The following is a 21,877-nucleotide window of genomic DNA, read 5'->3' as shown; positions in this document are numbered from 1 at the left end:
TCTCGATGACGTTATCATCGAAGGAAAAGACATGGACGAGCATGACACACGACTCAATAAGGTAATGTAACGGTTTTTAGTCAATAAAGTTGGCTTAAATTATTCCACTATCACTAGTTTTATTTATAACTCAAAAAATCCTTACGAAGTATGAATTGTTGCAGGTGTTGTCTCGTTTGAAAAATCGAAATGTGGCTCTCAACTGGGAGAAATGTCTGTTTCGTGTTACCGAATTGGATTTCCTGGGACACAGAATCTCCAGAACAGGGATCCGACCTTCAGATACGAAGATGTTAGCTTTGTTATCGTTCCGTGAACCTAAAATGATCAGGAGCTCCGCAGCTTCCTCGGCTTAGCCAACTACATGAACAAGTTCATACCGAATTAAGCAACTATAGATCAACCACTACGAAAATTGTTAGCAAAAGATGTCAAATTCGAATGGTCAAAGGAACAAAACGATGCTTTCAACAAGATCAAATCGGCTTCGAGCAATGTTCAAAATCTAGGATTCTATAGATTAGCAGACCGAACAGCTGTCATTACTGACGCAAGTCCGCATGGGCTAGGGGCAATACTAGTCCTGTTCAACCAGCATAACGAGCATCGTGTAGTAAGTTTTGCCTCCAAATCGTTGACCTGAGCGTAGATACTGCCAGACTGAAAAGGAGGCGCTGGCTATAGTCTGGGCAGTGGAACGTTTTCAGTTTTATTTACTAGGGAGATCGTTCGATATCCTGACAGATTGCAAAGCATTAGCTTTTTTGTTTGCAATCCGCTCCAAGCCGTGCGCGCGAATCGAACGCTGGGTTTTGAGGTTACAAACTTTTGACTATAGGGTGATACATATTGAATCAATGACTTTGGAACGTTCAAATAGTACAAAACCACATTTAAATTATGTTGAGGCCACATAAATATATCAATCAAAGCAGGTATAGTTTTAAATAGTCTTCTTTTTTTTCCATAACCTGTGAGCCATATATTAAATTGTTATGAAGTTTGTTATTTGTAAGTTTGAGAGATGACTCGTTCGTATGACACTAGTTATGTTTAAATAAGTCATGTGAAATAATAGACTTTCATTGTTTTATTAACAATTTAATACATAACGGTGGCTTATGTTCAATTATAATCAAATGGAATGGGAACGTATAGGGCAGCCAAACTTTGAAACTACGTGTTCAATCATAATTCATCAGTTAACCCTTAACTAGCCCGCTCATCTGATAATAATATTGATCAAATCGGTTGTGTAGTTTTTGAGATAATGAAGTTTCGTGATTTTCACATTTTGGTATTTTACAGACGAAGTTACAGTCCGATTACAGTCAAATTCAATAGGGTGTTATGAGGCAGCTAGACTTATTAATTGACACTAATTTTGTGGAAATCGGGTCGGCCATCTCTGAGAAAAGTGAGTGAGTTCAAGTAGTCTTTGGAAAATGTTCCTTTTCATAGCTGGATTTCACATTTTCAAACATAACAGGCAAATTAATAGTCCGATTGCAAAACAAATCAATAGGGTCTTATGGGGCAACTAGACCTTCCATTTGACACTGATTTTATGAAAATCGGTTCAGCCATCTCTGAAAAACAAAATACATTTCCTACTCAATATATCTTCATAGTGTTTAATTGATTTCACTCTATTTATCACAATCTATTTCCTTTTGTCCTTTGGAATATACAACAGATGAATATCCATGACGTTGGTACCGGTATGACCAGTTACTATGTGATACAATCCATTTTTAACATTTCGATAGAAATTATAGGAATCATTTTCCTCAATAAATTGCTCCACCGGTTTTGTTAAACCTTGTTGTTCATAACACTCGATCACGCAAGCCCCGCCGATCGCTCCTGCGGCATCCGTTGGCCCATCAATTCCATCGGTGCCGGCCGATAAAAACCGCACCTGGTCTAGCAGTTCCCTACGTTCGAAGCATTCATGACTAAAAAGTAGCGCTAGTTCCTGATTGCGTCCACCTACGCCACTACCCTTTATAATCACTGTCGGTTCCCCTCCAAACACCAGTAGCAAATCCTTTTCGATGTTCTCCAAAATGTGATCCACAATTTTTTTGTTTCTCTGCAAATCACTACAGCCTATAGTCTTGAACTGCATCATCTTGTATATAAATTCGCTAGTATTGATCAGCTTTCGCTGTAACTGAATCACCAGAGATGCTAACTCAATATACTCCCGACAAATGTCCTTTACGTTTCCTTCAACAGTTGTAGACATTTTTATGGCAGTCAATGAAGTATTTTGGCAATTCTGAACTATACTCTTAATAGCTACTTGATTAGAGCCAACAAGATGAATATTTTCCCTAATATCAAAATCTGGTTCAGGTAAGGAGCTATTGAGCACTTGTTTTACATTTAAAGGCAGTTTCTTGTTTAAATCATATTTTTGTAAAATTTCTAGAGCGGCTTGCCGCGTAGTATTATTTTTCGCTGTAGGTCCACTCGCTATCAGTGGAATCGGGTCACCGATAATATCAGAAATGACAAAACTTATCAAATCGGAAGTATTCTTAGCAGCAAATGCCAGTTTGCCGCCTTTCACATCGGAAAGCTGAATCCGAATCGTATTCAATTCATCAATGGATGCTCCAGCCGCCACAAGCTGTTTTATTATAAACAGTTTTTCTTGCAGCGAAACCGGTTCTTTCGGCAGTGACAGTAGAGCCGATCCTCCTCCGGAAATCAGTACACATAAAATATCCTCTTTGGTCAGACATTTGGCAAATGACTTAATAATTTTGGCTGCATCAACAGCTTCCCGATCAGGGAGATTATTTCTCGCGCACTCAAATACTTTCAGTTTTGTTGGATCGCTTAGCTGGAAATCTCTGTCTAATTTAAACCGCTCCGTCGTTCCAACTGGAATGCTAATAAACCCACCTTTCAATCGATCGCCCAATAGTCGTTCCATATGAACTGCCATTCCGAGTACCGCTTTGCCGAAACCGACCAGGTGGTAGCGTTTATCGGGAACTTGTAGCTGTTCTGAGAGCGGAGTATTATTACGGAGGTAACTCTCAAACAGAGCTTTCGGTTTAACGGCATCTACGGCACCCAGAAACAGTATTTTGAGCGTCGATTCCACTGCCGATGCCATCACGTGGTTTAGTCGATATCCAGTTGGATTCAAATTTGAACCGCCACGAAGGAAAGTTTGCATTAATTTTTTGTGGCTTTTGTTTGTTTACACTAGAATGTTGATGTTAAAAGTATGAAACAACAGAGCGATTCATGATAAATATTTCTTACTTACCTTTGTTTTATATGATAGTTCGGTAGTTTTTGAATTTCATTCGAAAACACCATAATCAGCGACCGTATTATTTCGTATCTAAAGTTTTATCGTTTCCTAAACATGAACACGTAACTACGACGTTTATTTCGGACGAATAACAGCCCGTGCAGCAAAAATCTTCTGTGTACTGCGTTGCTATTTGACGTAACGTGGAATCGTGAAAAAGCGTAACACGAACGAACGAAGCTTTTCAAAAGCTCTGAGCAGCGCCATCTGTTTGCATTTATGTAACATCCGAGCAATTGCTATAAAATAATATTACTACCTTAAAAAAGTAGGTGGTTTATAATTAAAAAGGCCCATTACTTTCGCTAATCTCAAATTCCACTAAATTTACATCAATTACTCTGCATTATTCGATTTCTTTAAAACCTGCCCCTTTTCCTTGGATGAACTTTGTGGTAAAAAAAACTAAATTGTTTTCAAGCAAGTTAGATAAACGTTTTTCAGTCTTGGGGAAACTTGTTCTAGTGGAGGTACCTGAGAATAAACCCATACTTGAGTCCTTTGATATCGAATAGCCTGATTCTACTTAGCTTCGAACCCATGACCACCCGTTTGTAAGAGGAATATTTGGTATCAGTATATGTTCCAAATAAATACTAAAATATTTTTTTTTTTTTTATTCTCGTTTATTTTCCGTCGGTCTAGTTCCGCCACTGTTGTGGCCAATCACCGACGCCCAGGGAGGCGACTCCACACCCAGGACCCTAACTCACGACCCGTTTATTAACGGACCGGCGCCAACGGCTTTACTTCCTCATGCGATGGAAGGCGTGATCCCAGAGATTTTTCGCCTCAGAAAATCTCCCGGTGTCGGCTAGGATTGAATCTAGACCAGTTGGGTTGGTTGTGAGTGGATCACGCCACCTCACAACCATCGACACCTATGTCGGCGGTGGGATTCGAACCCAGGCGTCGAGCGTGGTTGACGGAGACGTTACCAACCACACTAGGCCCCCGCTCAAAAATACTAAAATACTCTACCAATACATGTTTAAAACTGGATGTTTTTGACGAAAGTAATAAAATTAACTTGAATCTGTGAATGGTTTGCGGATTGAATCCGTATCTGAATTTTGAAAACGACAATATATGTTAATTTTTGTTAATTTTTAAGGATGTGAGATGAATTCAATTCATTTTTACAATTTACGTTTGATAAAAAATGTAACTTTGAAATACATATATATTTCAGTTTTTTGAGAAAAAAGTCGGCATCAAAAACAAAAAACATGTTACTTGATTAAATTAAATTGATATATTTCTCAAAAATTGTATTGAAGTGTTGCTCGCTTCTAACTAATAATTAAGTTTTTGTAAGGAATGTCACAATAATAGATCAATAAGTTAAGTTATTCATATATATGACATAATAAATTCTTGTCGCTATAGTAACAACACCGAACTGTCTAAAAGTGAGGTTATTTTAGTATGCAATGATCTATAGATCTTCAGTTCAAGGAGATTTGTTTGTTAGGTGTTAGAATTTTTCCGACTTATCGTTTAGTGAGTTTGTGCTGTTGGAAATGAGAGCAATTAATGAGAATACGAAAAAGATCAAACAACTCTCCGCCTACACGAATTTCTTACCTCCGGACAATAAAATGCTGTTGAGAAAAAATTGTTACAATTGTTTTAAGTCCGTGTTTACTAGGGATACCATCTGGTCGGAGTTAGAAATCAGGGCACTTTTAATCTAAGCCTAAGACCTCCTAGCTGGTTTCGAGGTCCTAAAATACCAGTCGTCGTAGATTCGAAATCCGGCGCGGAAGAGACTGTTAATAATAAAAGGATTGTAGTGATAACACTGCAATTGGGTTGTTTGGCTATTCACGGATTTCTGATTTTTATGTGTTGGATGAAAGTGCATAATTTTTACAGCAAAACGTGATTTTTAAAAAAATTGTGTCATTCGCTTGAATGATAATTCTGTGGCAAAAATCAGCGCAAATGGCAGACCGTGCTTTTGGGGACGTCTCATCGTTTATATGTACCGGCTTACGAAAATGATTTTTTGAACGCCCCAAAACTAATTGTTCACCCCAAACCTAGGGGCTAGACACCTTTATTTTCATCCAAAATATTCTGATAATATTACACGATATTGGTTGATATATTTTGATACTTATCGTTTATCTGTCAATTGACACCCTCTAACGATAATGTAACGCTTGATGTAACGTCAATGAGCTATGATATAGGGTGCCTAAAAATGAAACGATAAATACTTTTTAATATTGAATATTGGAAATATTTCGCAATATATCAATAGTGTCTAGCCCCTAGCCCCAAACCAATGCTTCGGAATCCGATTCCTGTCAATGCATTCATTATAAATCTGTTGCGTTATGCATTTCACACATTTTTTCTGCGAAGTTAGAGAAATTGTTGTGCCTTCCGAGAGAATACATTGCATTGGTTGATTGAGGCTAGCACTTTTACGTGTACATATATTTGCCAAATTGAGTATTTAAGAAAATCAGGACAAATGCTAAAATATGAAAAATAAATCAGGACGCTCAAATAGGATCCCACAATCAGGACATGTCCTGCTAAATCAAAACGGATGGTATCCCTAGTGCCTACAAACTTTCACGAACATTTTCTCCTTTTTTAGTGATGTCATCATGTTGCAGTTATGATTTTTGCTCTTCTACTGCAATTCACCCTAACGAAATAAGACAATCTATTTCTATTACATGTCTGTATATTTCTTTTTCATATCTTATTTAATTATTTTGATTCAAAACAACTATTTATCAACCCGCGATTGAGCGCTTATTAAATTTCCTGCTTCCTTTATTGTATCGCCGCTACCAGTTTAGCTATACGATAAGTTCTAATTGAAAAATAACTATATCGTCGCTTTGCATGTTAAAAGTGATCCGCTAATCAGTTGCTGTTTTTCCTTATTGCCGCGGAAAACCTGAACCAGAAGGTTTCAAATGTTTGCCGTTGTTTGTTCCCAGACAATATTCAACCATACAATGTTTCTAGGTTGTCGCCGACTGATAAAACACTGTTAATTCATCATTCCGATATGACTTGTCAAGTTCAACACTCATGCGATTGTTACGTCACGCAACTGTATGTGATTGCACCACCGTATGTTTGCGACAAAAGTAACGCAGAGTGACAGTGACAAATTAACACATAGGTACTACTACTAGAAAAATCTCATACATCACTCTCTTTGTTTTTAAAAATCAAAATCAGTAAAAATCAACACCAATCCCAATTTAGTACATGCTTTGTTTATACGGTCGAAATTACGGTTAATTAATGATTTTGTATTTTCGGAAGGTATGTAGGGCTTGCTAAATTATCACCGGTAAGTGCCTTCATTTGCATAAAAGCGAAATTACTACCCCGCCTGCTGAAGCTAATCCACCTAAGGAGAACACAAAATTCTTTCATTCTCTCGAACATGTTTCTTACCTCAACGTCATACCAAACCGTGCGAAAACGTCGAACAGTACCAGTTAAGTATCTTCCATAATTCTGATGGCATCAATTACCGCGTTTCGCCGAAACCGGTAAGTTTCTCGCTGTTGCAGCCGCTCTGGGTTTTCGGAAGTCGATCATCGCCATTGTTAAAAGAAGTGCATTCAGGCCATTTGCTCGGTGCGACACCAAGCGGTAAAACGGTTGATATGATAAGAAGACTGACATATAGCGGTGCCTCGAATACCAGTAGAGGGTGGCATGCGGAGGAACGTCAGGACGAAGAAAGCTTGGTTGTTTTTTTTTATTTTTTGCAAGTTTTTTTAGTGCTTCGTAGTATATAAGATCCAACGGTTGCGGGAGTCATTTTTCAGAATGTTCTAAGTGCTGACAGACAATACATATTGGTACAGGTGGTTTGACAGTTGTATACAATTGTTATAAGAGATAAAATGAAGTGCAATGTGAAAATGAAGTTAAATCCCAGCGTACGTTAGAACAGAAAGCCTTAGACTTTCCACGGAGAGCAAACAATGTTACAAGCATGTGTCGTTGGAGTTATATTGGGATTATCAATCGTGATAAGCGCGGACTGGAATTTTCTTAAGTGTTTCGAAACTGAGAAGAAGTGTCCCAATGAAAATGTTAGTTTTTGGCTGTATACAAGGTGCGGCATGGTGTGTTATTATAATTGTTATTCAGATATGTCAAGTGCAAGTTTTTGCGGTATTTTCTCAGAATTTAATGAGGCTTTAAATACAGAATGTCAGGGAGCTCACCTAAAATCCTAGTGATAGAGGACCCTATTTGACGAAAAAAATCTCTCTACGCATATGGCCAATATTTAACTACTGCAGAGATATTCTCGTTTTTCAGTTTTCGGTTATGTTAGCCTTTAACGAGGTCTAGTACAAGAACTGTGATAGCTGACTTAAAATCCTTTAAAGGGTGATAGAGGACCCTTATCACCCCTTATTGGATTTTAAGTCAGCTCCCTTACACCTTGTATATGTAGATTTATTCTGATTAAACAATTTTACATACTTAATGTTGGCTTCAGGTTGGTCTCGAAATACTGTACTGTAATAAAATTCCACTCTCCCTGTGTACTATCCTCGAGATTGCCCTGTACGCTAACGGTTTGTTTAGAAATCCATTCCGTATAAATAGAAGGTCGAATTTCGAAACAAATACCAAAGCTCTGTTTTTTCGAAAAGACCAAAAAGAATGTCAGGGAGTCATAGTGTAAAATTGTTTAAATATGTTTTAATGACATGCAAATTGAATATAATCACACATAAGAGTATATGTATAAAAGGGATGAATCTTACCTTTCTGTAATTCGTAAATTCATCCATTTGCAAGTGCTTATGAAAAAGATAAAAACGTTTGTATGATCATGTGTTGATAAGTTGACAGCTGATGAGTGAGATATATCAATATGTTTTTGTGTTGTGCTATAATTGGAGGAAGTGCTTGTAACTGTAACTGTTGGCTCCCATATTCTCAGTAAGAAGTAATAGCAGGGAGAAAGACGAAGTTTAATTCACAGAAAACTATTAAAATAAAGGTTACATCACCGCTTTTTCACTGTTCAGTTCGTGTTTCTTCGACAAATAATATCTGCGAGAAATAGGCGAGGGCCTAGCGTGGTTAGTGACGTCTCCGTCAACCAACGCCTGGAGCGGGGGCCTAGTGTGGTTGGTAACGTCTCCGTCAACCACGCTCGACGCCTGGGTTCGAATCCCACCGCCGACATAGGCGTCGATGGTTGTGAGGTGGCGTGATCCACTCACAAACAACCCAACTGGTCTAGATTCAATCCTAGCCGACACCGGGAGATTTTCTGAGGCGAAAAATCTCTGGGATCACGCCTTCCATCGCATGAGGAAGTAAAGCCGTTGGCGCCGGTCCGTTAATCAACGGGTCGTGAGTTAGGGTCCTGGGTGTGGAGTCGCCTCCGTGGGCGTCGGTGATTGGCACAAAAACAGTGGTGGAACTAGACCGACGGTACATAAGCGAGAATAAAAAAAAGTCTAGGCGGATTTTTTTTTTTAATTTTGAAAAAAAAAAAACATGTATACCAGGGAAGCCAGATCTTCATTCAGAATACGTGGAAATCTTGTATATAGTTATTTACTTACTTACTTCAGCAGTCTAGAGCCCTGGTATTTCTTGCCGTATCAAATAATTTTCTCCACTCCACTTGGTTCTGGGATAATCGTTGTCAATTATTTCCTAGGCGTCTCCATTCTCGCAGGTTCGCTCCAACCTGACCAAGCCAACATGCACGTTGAGCCCCTCTGTTTCTGCTGCCGGGGTGGTGGGTCTTAGAAGAGAACCGATTTTATCGCACTTCCACTAGGCATCCTTGCGACATGCCCGGCCCATCGTCAAGTGCACAATAGAATTCTCTCCAAGTAGTGCCTGCAGCTCGTGGTTCATACTTTTATACTTTTCGGGTGCCTAAAACTTATACTTTTCGTTCAAATACGTCCAGTGCGCATGGATGGCGCTCCGTCGTCGCGAAGTTTCTTTTAATATCGTTAAAGTCGTCTGCGAAGCTTACGAGTTAAATACCTTTGTGACACTCGTTCCGACACCCGCACGTTTGGTTGAATCCTCAAGAGCAATGTTGGCCAACGTGCAGAACAGTCTATCTCGTTCTCTCAACCCTCCGGGAGCTCCGGAGCAGTGCTGATAAAAGTCATTTTCCCCAGCAAAATTTTTCGAAAATTACAGCCAATCATTTTCAATTTTCACTTCCAATGATCGCAGCACTCTTTCAGATACACTAGATTTTCGTCCTAGTAACGTGCTGTTATACTCATATGGAATAGATCGCGCGCATCGTTTACGGTTACGGAATAAAATTTGACGACAAATCCAACCAAATGATCTTCACTTCAAAGCGAAAAAGAAAAACAAACAGTCCACTCAACCAAAATGAACCTCACCGAAACACTTTTTCATTGACACTGACCGATGCCTTGACAATCTTCGTTAACTGATAAACTGATTTTGTTGTCTTGTTTTCGTCACATAAAATATGATGAGGTGTTTTGACAGTTCACTTCCATGCAAAAAGGGGGAAGGGAGAACTCTGAAAGGATTGTAAAAAAATAACGTTTATGGATGCTTTTTTTGACTTTCACTCAAGAGTGTCAACAAATATCAACCCTGCTCGGGAGGGGTTGGAGGGGATCGGACTGTTCGAACGATACACTGTGAAATCAATGTAAAAAAAACAGCGAAAAAGGAATGCGAAAGCGTCCGTGGGCACCGAGACACAGAATGTAAACTCACCAGTAAACAAAAAATAAATAAAGCACCTCCAGCACGGTGCGTAACTCATTGACACCTCATTTGGTCTAAGGAAACTTTGACAAGTTGTGATAGTTTATCTGGAAACCCGTAGTCGTACATTATTTGCCAAAGATGGCCCCGATCAACTATATCATACGCTGTCTTGAAGTCCACAAAGACATGATGTGATTGAAGATTTGACCCGCGTTAGCGCGTGCTTCGGAAAGCCCGCTTGATACTGCTCTACGAATTCTTTTGCTTAAAGAGATAAACGGGAGAGTAGTCCAGTTGTCTCTCATCCACCAAATCCTGGAATTTAACCAGCGAATTACTCTCCTTTTTTTTCAATCCCCTGTTGGCATTCCCCTTCAAACCAGTCATTTGGTCGACTCAAGGTTACCTCATCGAATGACGCGGTTACGGCCTTTCCGTTGCGACGGCTCTGTACTCTGTAAACTTGAAAACGTCCTCCGCGATAGCTGTGCAAATTTTGTATACAAAGGTTTTTGGGTGTGAGGCGGGGTTTCACGACATTACTGTGTAATCTGAGACTTTGCTATATCTCAGTGGCGTAGTAAAGTAGTAGAAGGAGAGGAGTATGAATAATGTCATCATTTATAAATTTATAATCGGATTATTAATTTCGTTACGTAGAGATCCTAAAACAACAGATTTTGTCTATCTCATTAGCGTGGGCAGGAAGGGGGTGCAGCAAGGATGAATTTATTCTTTATAAACTTTACAGTATCAAACTGGATCATTATGCCAATTTGTAAACGTGTATTCTCAAATTCGAGGTGAATATCCATGCAAATTATTTGGCGGTATCACAGTGGCATAGGTAAATGTTATATTTTTGGATATTGGTTTCATTTCAACCTTATCTTCGGTATAAGCAGTCGAATTCTGCAACCGAAAAACTGAGTTGAAAAGGATCTAGCTATTTACCGTTTATTGTTTATGTGTATAATAAGTTTAATCGGTTGAGCGACCTCTCACTAATATAATTTATATTGAAATAACGAAGTTACGCCCTTTTACAAGCTAAGACTTGTTGTTTGGTTATGCAAATTGCTTATAGGTTGGCAAAATAACTATACCTACAAAGTACCATTGAAATCTGAGAGACAAAAAAACAATAACTGGTCCAGTGTGTATGAATTTTCTAAGCATATTGGCCCTTTTAACATAAAACAGATATAGCTCAAAAATGCTACCAACGATGTTTTCAAAAATTTATCCAGAGATGAAGGACATCATAACAAACAAATTGGCGTTCACCGTTTTGATGGAATTTTTGTTTGATAATAACGGTCTATGGGAGCACCGTGTCCGTAAAAGGTAGAGCCTCGTCAAGTATACACGCGTAGCTTTCGGCAGCCAGCGGGTTTTGCAACTACCGGATGTTTGATCGAGGAGGACGGCCTCATCGTATATGAAACACCATAGCTAGTTCTAAGCGTACATGTAATGTTACTAAATGGTTGTCTGGGGCGTTATCTGCACCCCAAATGAAGCTTATCGGTTTCTACATCACTAACCTGTTAACCTGAGCGGTCAAATTCCCGACGACGATCTTGATGTCCCGTGGCGAGCAGCTGTCGTATGTTGCCTCCAACTGCGCATAAAACAATTTTTTTGTCGTCAGGTCTATTTTCGTACACGTACACGTTAATTATGTTGTAGTTGAAGCAACGACCTTTAATCCTCAACGAACACATTCCCTCGTTAATCGCCTTCCAGTTGATTACGCGATCCTGCATTATGTCCAGCACATAAAAACCCGTTCTCAGCTCGTTGGTTTCACAACCGCTTCGGTAGAACTAGGTCTTGTCGCCGCGGGCTCTCCACACCCTCTTTCCTTAGCGACAGATCTCTTGCAGAGCCACAATCCCGAATTTGCGAGGTTCTAACTGCTTGAGCAGCACGCTAACCCCCCACTAAATTAAGTCACCTGCAGTTCGATATACCGAGTCTCCACTCCTGGTCCGTTTTTTGTTACCTAGGTCCATGCCGAATGTTCCGAGTTATTTCCTTGATTGTAAGTAATGCAGGTTACTGAACAGTTATGAATAGTAACCTTACGTGTACTGTATAGTACTGAAATGTGAAGAACTCATTAACTGCTTCAATTGAAAGCAAGTGATCGTCCCTAATGTGACGGATGAGTTAATTTCCTACAAAGCTGTGAATCAATCGAATAATCCTTATTTTTTTGTTTTCATCGATAGCAGACCAGCCCGAGTAACACACAAAACATGTTAGAAAGTAAGTTACAATGTAAGTAGTCATATAAGTGTACTACAAGCGCATTTCTAAAACAAGCTCGTTTTTGCTGGTTTTGGAGATGTTTTCAATTTAGATGAGTTCAACAAAAACAATATCCTCACTTCGTCTTTTCATGAGACATTACATCATCTAATAACAACACTACGTACCTGTAAAGGTCTTTTCCTTAGGACAAGTAGAAGTATTCAGCAGCCAACCTAAAATTACTTGATCAAATAAATATTTTACTTATTTGAACGATTTCTATATTTGTTCAGAGCGGGTCAGAATGCGCCATCAGATGATAAACAAAACGCTTGCAGTGTAACCAATATCACTCCAACTTTTGTTATCGTATATCTAACCACACTTTCTAGTTTTACTATACGAAAACATCTTTAATACTCAAACGACAAAAGCAAACTCATTTTTCAATGTTGAATATTATTTTCTATCTTCAATTTATGCCACTGATAAAAACGATTGTCAATCTAGTTGCATTACGCATAACAACACATTTGCGCATGCGCTGTTTAGCAGTTGTCATAGCAACAGATTTGCGCTTTGCCGTAGGTTAGTACTCGAGCTGTAAATTGCTACTTCATTCTATCAAGTTAGCTTACTTTCATGCAGTTATGTAATACTTTCTCTAGTATCGGTACTTGTTCTATAGCAGCCTCCAATTTTTGCCCTTTTCTGGTGATAGAGATGTCATGGAATAGGTGACGTCAACTATTCTATAACAACGCGTGTTACAGGTCGGATTCGATTATATATAGTCTCCGATTTTTTTTCACTATATATAAGGGGCCATCCACATACCACGTGGACAGCTTGGGGGGGGGGGGGGGGTCTTGGGTAATTTCCACGGTCCATACAATTTTTTTAGAATTTATATGGGCAGTTGTCCACGGAGGGGGAGGGGGGGGTCTAAATCGTTAAAAATCTGTCCACGTGGTATGTGGATGGTCCCTAATCGAATTTTAAATATAATCGAATCAGAGAAAAAAAAATATTTCCATTTATTTTACATAAATGATTTGTTGCTTTCGAATATATAAGAAGAATTTTATTTTTGACTCATCCCCCTAAAAGTCAGAAAAAAACATTTCTTACAAAGAAAATATGTATCTTATAGTTATTTCTGATGTAATTCTAGAGAAACATTTCAAAAAGTCCTTTCTGCATTGATCGTTTTTTTTGATCGATCACTTTCATTCAATCACCACAACTTATTAAACACCTATGATTGCACGCTATTTGCACAAGTAGATAGCGGAGGGAGCACTCTAGCCTTCTGAACGAAAACCACGCTTGGGGGAGTTACTAAAGCTGAACCATTACCAAAAAGAAAAGATGCTCCGGAAAAACGATGAAAGCAGATAGGACCTTTTGAAAAGTTTATCTTGAATTGCAACCAAATGTAAAGAAAAATTTTGATCAGTGTAAATTCTTGACTTGTAAACTCGTCGTTATTTAATTTCTCAAAATTCAAAAAAAAATATTTTTTTTTATAGTTCTTAATTTTTTTTTATATTTTTTTTTTATTTTCTTTTTGTGTGTTTGAAATTATATTCATTAGATATTTTTACTTTTTTATTAATTTTTTTAAATGTTTTTTTTTTAAATTTTATATATATTTCATTCTTTGTAACGTATTTTATGGATATCTTCTTACGACATACAGTCATACCTCGATATAAGGCAACCTCGATATAAGGCAACCTCGATATAACGTAACTCGATATAACGTAACTTTTACCTCGATATAACGTAACTTTGAAAATATATTGAAATTGAAAATAAATGATACAGCAACTGTTTTCGGGGTATAAATTGCTTCAAAAAAATGTTTATAGTAAGTTTTAAAATTAATGAAAATAATGCGAAAATTGTCCTAAATGGGCATAAGAAAGGTTTAAAAATACTAATAGGTGATAGAAAAAAGGTTTCCACGCATCCTTCAGTAACAATTCACAGTCTTCATCAATTAGAAAATTTTTTTTTTGCTTGTTGAAATTTTCTCTAAATGGGCATAGGAAAGGTTGAAAAATACTGATAGGTGATGGGAAATAGGTTTTCGCGCATCTTCGAGTAACCGTCAACAGTCTTGCATCAATTAAAAAAAATTTTTTTGCTTGTTGAAAATTGTCCTAAATGAGCATAAAAATGGTTTAAAATTACTTATAGGTGATGGGAAATAGGTTTTCACGCATCTTTGAGTAACCTGTGTATCAATTGAAAAAAAAAAATTTTTTTGCTCCTGAAAACATTTCTAAATGGGCATAAGAAAGGTTTAAAAATACTGATAGGCAGTGGTGGGCACCGCTAACCGAAAATTTAGTGACGCTAATCGGTAAGTCGCTAACCGGAAAATTTAGCTCGATGATCGCTAAACGCTAAACGCTAAACCCACATTAGCGGAACTTTCGCTAATCGCTAATCGCTAACTTTTTAATATGTAAAAAGTCAAATCGCTATATTTATTGCTCGTGTTTTGTCAGATTTGGACCACTTTGATCTGCTTTGGTTAAACAAACGAAAACAATTATTTTTTAAAGCTATTTACAGTAAGAGGTTCACGAAACGGTATTCATATTTGAATTTGTAAAAACAAGAATAACAAAAGTTATTTAGCTTGCATTGAAAATAGATACTCTTAGGAATGTTTTCATAAAAATTCAATTGTTATCTGAATCGAAAAAAGTAAAACCAAAGTTGTCATAATTTCAAGCGCATTGCAATTTACCAAAGTTCTTGGTGTGCCGCAAATTCAATCTAGACCTTGTGCTTGTTCTTCAAAATGCTCCTGTGGCTTGTACGATAACTGGAACTCCATTCTAGGGTAAAAAAATGACAAAAATAACTTTCGCATCAAAGTATGTTCATCTTTCGAAGCAATTTACGTACGCCATCAGCGATTCACAGTTTTTCTATATATTTCTATTGTCGCTACTCTACAAAATTTAGCGAATTAGCGTTTCGAAGGCCAAAATTTTAGCGACGCTAACAGTTTCGCTAACCAGCTCAGAAATTAGCGAATTAGCGAATTAGCGGAATGGTGCCCACCACTGCTGATAGGTGATAGAAAATGGGTTCTCGCGCATATTTGAGTAACCATTAACATTCTTGCATAAATTAAAGAAAAAATATTTTTGCTTCGATATAACGTAACTCGATATAACGTAACGAAAATAAAAATAAAGTTGCTTTATATCGAGGTATGACTGTATAAGCCCTAGATAAGCCATATATAAAAATTCAAAACAATTTTTTTTTTGCTTCTATTTTAGGAATCGATGTTGAAAAAGTCGAGATGCTCAGCCCTAAATTGAAAGATAATGTTATTTATAGCATTTTTATAGAGCATATCGACTTTCCAAAAAAATGTTATTAGGTCGCCCGAACGTGATTTATGAAAAAATGCTACAAACCCACTCATTTTCACTTTACCAGTTCTGTTCGATTTCTAAATTTTTCCATATATTTTTTCATTTTTGTGGGGTTCAGTTCAGCATTATATTCAGTTTTTTGACTCCCAGAGCCCATTGAACATAACAGAAAAATTATTTTTTCTTCTAATTTTAAGATATTTCCCTTCAAAACACAAATAAAAAAAATTTTTGATCAACAACTGAAATTTTTACTGCGAAGCAGGATTTATGACAAAAATTTACATGAAAAAAATATCCTTGATATCTTATCAGGGGGCTGATATATTGGCATTTTTTATGTAATGGAAAACAATGCATTTTAATAAATTTCAGTTCTTGATCAAAAAAAATATTATGTGTTTTGAAGGGTTTTATCTAAAAATTATGAGAAAAGTTCACTTTTTTGTGATGTTCAATGGGCTTTGCAAATCAAATATTTGAATGCGATGCTGAACTAAACCATGCAAAATATTCAAAAACGATCCCACAAAAGTACAAAAGTATATGGAAAAATGTAGGAATAGAACAGATTTGAAATAAGTGCAAAGAAGTGGTTTTGTAGCTTAGAAAGAAGAAATGTTCTACAAAAAAGCTGTAAATAACATTATCTTTCAATTTAGGGCTGAGCACCATGACTTTTTCAACATCGGTTTTTTTGGGACAGCCTATTCTATATATAATCGAGTCTAAAATTATATACAATCGAATCATATATAATCGAGTCCGACCTGTACTTGGGAGCTTGGATATTCGAAAAAACATTTTTTTCCCTGGGCAATTAGTGACACTGGATGGAAGCTCGTTCAGTTTCTTGTTGTTGCGAATTGCCACTTTTTTTTTTTTTTTTTTATTCTCGCTTATTTTCCGTCGGTCTAGTTCCGCCACTGTTGTGGCCAATCACCGACACCCAGGGAGGCGACTCCACTCCCAGGACCCTAACTCACGACCCGTTTATTAACGGACCGGCGCCAACGGCTTTACTTCCTCATGCGATGGAAGGCGTGATCCCAGAGATTTTTCGCCTCAGAAAATCTCCCGGTGTCGGCTAAGATTGAATCTAGACCAGTTGGGTTGGTTGTGAGTGGATCACGCCACCTCACAACCATCGACACCTATGTCGGCGGTGGGATACGAACCCAGGCGTCGAGCGTGCTTGGCGGAGACGTTACCAACCACACTAGGCCCCCGCTGCGAATTGCCACTGACAGGATGGTTCTCGTTTTATTATCTCTAGCAGCGTTTCCCGCCAATCCCAACACTTCCGCATTAAGGTACATTGTACCCACCAGATCGATAGGTACTTCTGTACCAACCCGCATAATCCAAGGATACCGGCCGTGGCGTTATCAGCCTGGCTGTGCTTTTATATTACGTTTTCCTCTCACGTGGTAGGAACGTAAGCACGAGAAACACGAAGAATAAATGTGAACTGGAACCAATTTTAAAATATAATCTACACCCAAATCGCGCACCAGTCAACGGACAAATGAATGTGATGAAATAAGCCGTGCGGTTGTCTTAAATACCTCTGGAAGGGACTAACGCCAGAAGTAGGTGGGGTTGCGGATGTGGTATTATGGAAGAATGTAAAAAAAATATTGAACTGCGCTGCGTATTGTTTTTAGATATGGAGACGAACGTTGCGTGTGAACTACATTAGTTTATTGGTTATTTTTAAGCTTCACAACCCCCACGCCATTTTGCAAAGTTGTGGTCTATGATAGTTATTATCAAAACTGCCATTCCAATCACTTAACGTCAAGTCTGAGTCATTTATATATGAGTCAGCTATATATTTCTAGAATTTCTTTAAAATTTGATGAATCAGATATTTTCGATTACTTGACACCCCCCTCCCCCCCTCCAATAATGCTACGGTTTCGGTGCCTATGTTAAGGGGGGACCCTACTCTGGAAAGTTGAATTTTCGTGATATTTTTTTCGGATGTTGAGAGAAAGGTGAGGTGTTCGGGCATTTCGGCTATGGATCAAGGTATATTTGAAGATGTATTTTGTGTACCGTGGGTGCAAATATATTGAGTATTGCGCTGTTGGCAGTGTTTTTCTCGAAACCATGTTTTTTCAAATGGTGGTAAATTTTTCTCAGCATCTACTGAACCGATTTTGCTGAATTTTTTTTTTAACATGTAAAAATGGATTATCTAACTTGTTACGTAGCCGTTTTTTGATATCTGAGTTTTCCAATGTTTTATGATTTTTTAAATAGTGATTTTTCATGAAAAAAAACAATTTTTTTAACTAAAATGGCCGCCATTTTGGCGAATTTTGGAATTTTCAAAAACGGCTACGTAACAAGAAAGATAATATGTTTCTATATACTGAAAAAAAATTTCAGCTCGATCGGTCTACTAGAAGCTGAGAAAAACTTACCACCAGTTAGCTACTGATTTAGAGAGAGCATCCACGTTCCCAGCTGCCAACAGTGTAATGCTCACTATATTTACATTCACGACATGGAAAATACATCTTCAAATATACCTTAATCAATAGCCAAAACAGCCAAACACTTCACTTTACTCTAGACAGCCAAAAAAAAATATGAAAATTCATGATTTTTCGACCTTCTAGAGTAGGGTCCCCCCTTAACCTCCCTATTGAATTCCTGGTTTTCGCATTAATTTACATCTTCAGAGATCATTATTTTGGGTGCCAATATTTATTATAAACATTTCACATAATCTCACCATCATTTTTCAAATTGTCAAAAAAATTTCAAATTGTCAAAAAAATCTTGCATTCCAGGAGTTCAAACCAGAAAAAAATGAGAGATTATAGCTATTCAACCACTCTTATGATTTTGGGTGCCCCTAGTCATTACCAAAACGCGTCAACTAACGTGAGAGTTTCATATGGAAATTGCTCGCCGTGTTCGTCACCTTTGCGTTATGTTTACGAGAAAAGTCTCTGAAAAAAAAAACGGTAATGGCTAGGGACACCAAAATTCAATGGAATGGTTGAATAGCTATCATTTTTCTTTTTCTTCGGTTTAAGCTTTTGGAGTGCACCTGTGTTGACCAAATTGTGTTAAGTTACTTTTGTATTTTTACCAAACTGTGAATTATCGCATCTCGTTGTTCCGACTTTATATCACTTTTCGCCATTTTTTACCGATTACGCCATTTTTTACCGATTACGTTCAGCAACCTCCCCAATTCCCGGATGGAAAATATATTCAGAACTGAGTTTTAAACATAAGTGTTCAACTGAATATTTGTCCAGCGACTCAAAATATAGCACGGCGAATAAAACAGTGATTTATTTATGTTTTCCCCAACATGTAGCAATAACATATTCGTACAACCGGTATGCTCCTTGAGCGATTTGCAACTTCGACAGTTAGCCCAACGACTGAAAGTCTTTCACTAACTGCGCTACGCGTTCAGTGGAATGAGAGAAATTCGGCTGAATTTACATGACTGAAAACATTAGTAATATGAATTGTACTTTGATGAAAAGCAGTATTCTGGTGTTGCTATTCGAGCTGTTTATTTGCATTCTTTTTTTTTCTTTTTTTTCATTAATCACTTTCGGAGTTAATCAATTACATTCACGTTACATTTCGTCAGTTTTTCAAGATTTATTCTTAGAATCATTTTTTTTCAGAGTCCTAAGTCATATATTTAGAACTATTACCGATGAAAACCTGAAAAGGAGTTCAATAAAATTAGCTATTTTGTAAGGTTACTTGAAAAAATGCGAACATAGTTAATATAACGCCCCTGATAAAACCAACTAAAATCCATGCTGCATATATTTTTTTCTATTATCTAAACTTAGAGATACCGAGGACAACCCGACAAACCTCAATATGTTTGAACCCGATACAATCGATCGTGCCCCGTTCATTCCTGGCCGTCCATTGATAGTTTTGATTCACGGTTATACTGGGCACCGAGACTATGCACCTAACACGTCGATCCGTCCGGCATATTTGGCCGACGGCGAATATAATATTGTTTCCTTGGACTACAACCCTCTGGCGCTAGAACCATGCTACTACCAGGCCGTGCGAAATCTCCCCACGGTCGCGAACTGTACTGCCCAGCTATTAGACTATATGATCGAGCGCCGGATGTTCACCCTAAGTGACATTCACGTTGTGGGGTTCAGCCTCGGAGGTCAGACTTCCGGCATGATTGGCAATTATCTTCGAGCGGGTAAACTGCAACGAATAACTGGCTTAGATCCAGCCAAGCCACTCTTCATCACTGCGCCAAGCGAATTTAAACTGGACCAGTCGGACGCGGAATTTGTGCAAGTTATTCACACGGACGTATTTGCGAGAGGTATCCTTCACCCCAGTGGCCACACAGATTTTTACATTAACGGTGGCGTGGAACAGCCAGGGTGCAGCCAGCAAACGACGATGACAACCGGAGAGTGTAATCACAACCGAGCGCCGGAATATTACGCGGAATCAATCGCCACGGAAGCGGGTTTCTACGGGTACAGGTGTGCCCACTGGTATCTCTACATGCTGGGAATGTGCCGAGTCGACGAACAGAGCATGATTGCCCTTATGGGCGCACATACTCCAAACACGTAAGTAACTAAGCTGGTTTTTTCCTCTACATTTCTTGTTTTACTCTAATGGGATTGGCTTTGCGTCTTCGCAGCGGTTAGTGAACGGACGTTGGATAGACCTGAGCGATGTCATAGTAGTATGATTATCGGAACGCATTAGTTCAGGTCTGCAGCATCCAAACAATACTCGGTGGTGGGAAATTATGCTCCAGCTGGTGGTGGTATCGCTTTCCATCGAGCGTTCGTACTTCCTAGCGTTTATTCTTTATCTCTTTTATCGCTTGAGTGAACAGTCCAAAAAGGTAACCACATTGGTTCACGGGAAATTTTTATATCCAGGAAGCTGAATATTGTGTGTTCGAGATTATAACTTATTTCCGCAACATAGGTTCACGTTAAAATTCATTTATTTCGTTGCTTTTATTAATTATATTCTAAACTTAAAATTTTCATAAAGTAACACTTTCTACCAACAAAGTTTGTTTATGAGAGTATATAAACATCTTAATGCACAAGCAATTGTATGAAGAAAGCAATCTAATGAATTGCAACTCACGATCACCAATTTATGCGGGATATGCATCTATATCTACACGATCAGTGCGAAAGCATATTGGTGAACGTTGTTATGAAACTGCGTAATGTAACAGCGTTACTCTCAACACCTTTTATTTCAATTACTGTTGTTAAATGGGATCACTGGTACAATACTGCGGCACATACAGGCTAATTTGCAATTCTGTTTTATATCATTTGCACTGTCTTCATCCTCACCATGCTCGAGGTAATAGATAATAAGACATCGATGGAAAACTGTTCCTGGTTGGTCGGTCGGTTGGCGCGATGTTTATATATTCTGTAACGCCACTTGGGCGCAGATTGGTCATGTATGCATGCAATGCGCTTTAAAAACTAACCGCTGTGATATTTATAGCCAACTAATTTAAATCGTACAGCATGCAAACGTTTATATTTTTATGCAAATGAATTGTTATGGCAGATTGTACATGTTATTTAATTATTTTCAGAACACGTGGCTTATATTTTTTGAATGCAAATTCGCAGGCGCCTTATGCCCAGGGGAAAGATTTCAGCCGAAGACTGGATTTTGTAGCTCCATCGTAAATTACAGAAAAATAAAAAAGAAACAGTTTAATTACGAATTTTATCAGATACCGAATGTCCATTTGTCCATTGACAAAAATGCGCCACTTAGCTGTCGCTGTTAATCATTATTTTTTATTGAATTAAATCCATCCGACTAGAAGTATTAATGAATAAGTTAATATATGGACTAGGCACCTTAAAAGACACTGTAGGGTGACTGGCAAGGCAGCAAAAACAGTATCTATTAAACATATACAGAGATATTTAAATAGTTCGATACAGATAACACAAATAATGTCAAAACAAACATTACACATCAATCAATTAAATATACTAGAAACTAAAATCATCGTTGAGTCGATTATAAACCAGGGACATCCGACGCACAGGTTCATGCTGGCCATAGTTTGTGCGGTGTGATTTCGTCTGCAGTAATTGCT

At 38.0% G+C, this 21,877-nt stretch overlaps 2 protein-coding genes across 4 annotated transcripts; one reads left to right on the top strand and one right to left on the bottom strand.

Annotated features, from left to right (window-relative positions):
- Positions 1-108: 108 nt before the first annotated feature.
- Positions 109-3,427, bottom strand: LOC129727307 (glycerate kinase). Of its 2 annotated transcripts, XM_055685019.1 has the most exons (3): positions 3,290-3,427; positions 2,917-3,225; positions 109-2,868 (listed from the first exon to the last, which is right to left on the bottom strand). In XM_055685019.1, exons 2-3 carry the CDS (start codon positions 3,194-3,196, stop codon positions 1,664-1,666), a joined length of 1,485 nt encoding a protein of 494 aa, XP_055540994.1. In that variant the 5' UTR covers positions 3,197-3,225; positions 3,290-3,427; the 3' UTR covers positions 109-1,663. The 2 variants fall into 2 exon arrangements, with proteins under 2 accessions (XP_055540994.1, XP_055540993.1); XM_055685018.1 differs by having other exon boundaries at positions 111-3,225.
- Positions 3,428-7,108: 3,681 nt separating this feature from the next.
- Positions 7,109-21,494, top strand: LOC129727308 (pancreatic lipase-related protein 2-like). 2 transcript variants are annotated; one of them, XM_055685020.1, is made up of 3 exons: positions 7,109-7,445; positions 19,584-20,348; positions 21,359-21,494. In XM_055685020.1, the coding sequence occupies exons 1-3, from the start codon at positions 7,312-7,314 to the stop codon at positions 21,453-21,455; spliced, it is 996 nt and encodes a 331-aa protein (XP_055540995.1). In that variant the 5' UTR covers positions 7,109-7,311; the 3' UTR covers positions 21,456-21,494. The 2 variants fall into 2 exon arrangements, with proteins under 2 accessions (XP_055540995.1, XP_055540996.1); XM_055685021.1 differs by having other exon boundaries at positions 7,315-7,455.
- The last annotated feature ends 383 nt before the right edge of the window (positions 21,495-21,877 follow it).

Source organism: Wyeomyia smithii, chromosome 3 (genome assembly GCF_029784165.1).
Source record: "Wyeomyia smithii strain HCP4-BCI-WySm-NY-G18 chromosome 3, ASM2978416v1, whole genome shotgun sequence".
In the NCBI taxonomy this organism is placed as follows: domain Eukaryota; kingdom Metazoa; phylum Arthropoda; class Insecta; order Diptera; family Culicidae; genus Wyeomyia; species Wyeomyia smithii.
This window is presented reverse-complemented; position numbering and strand designations above follow the sequence as displayed.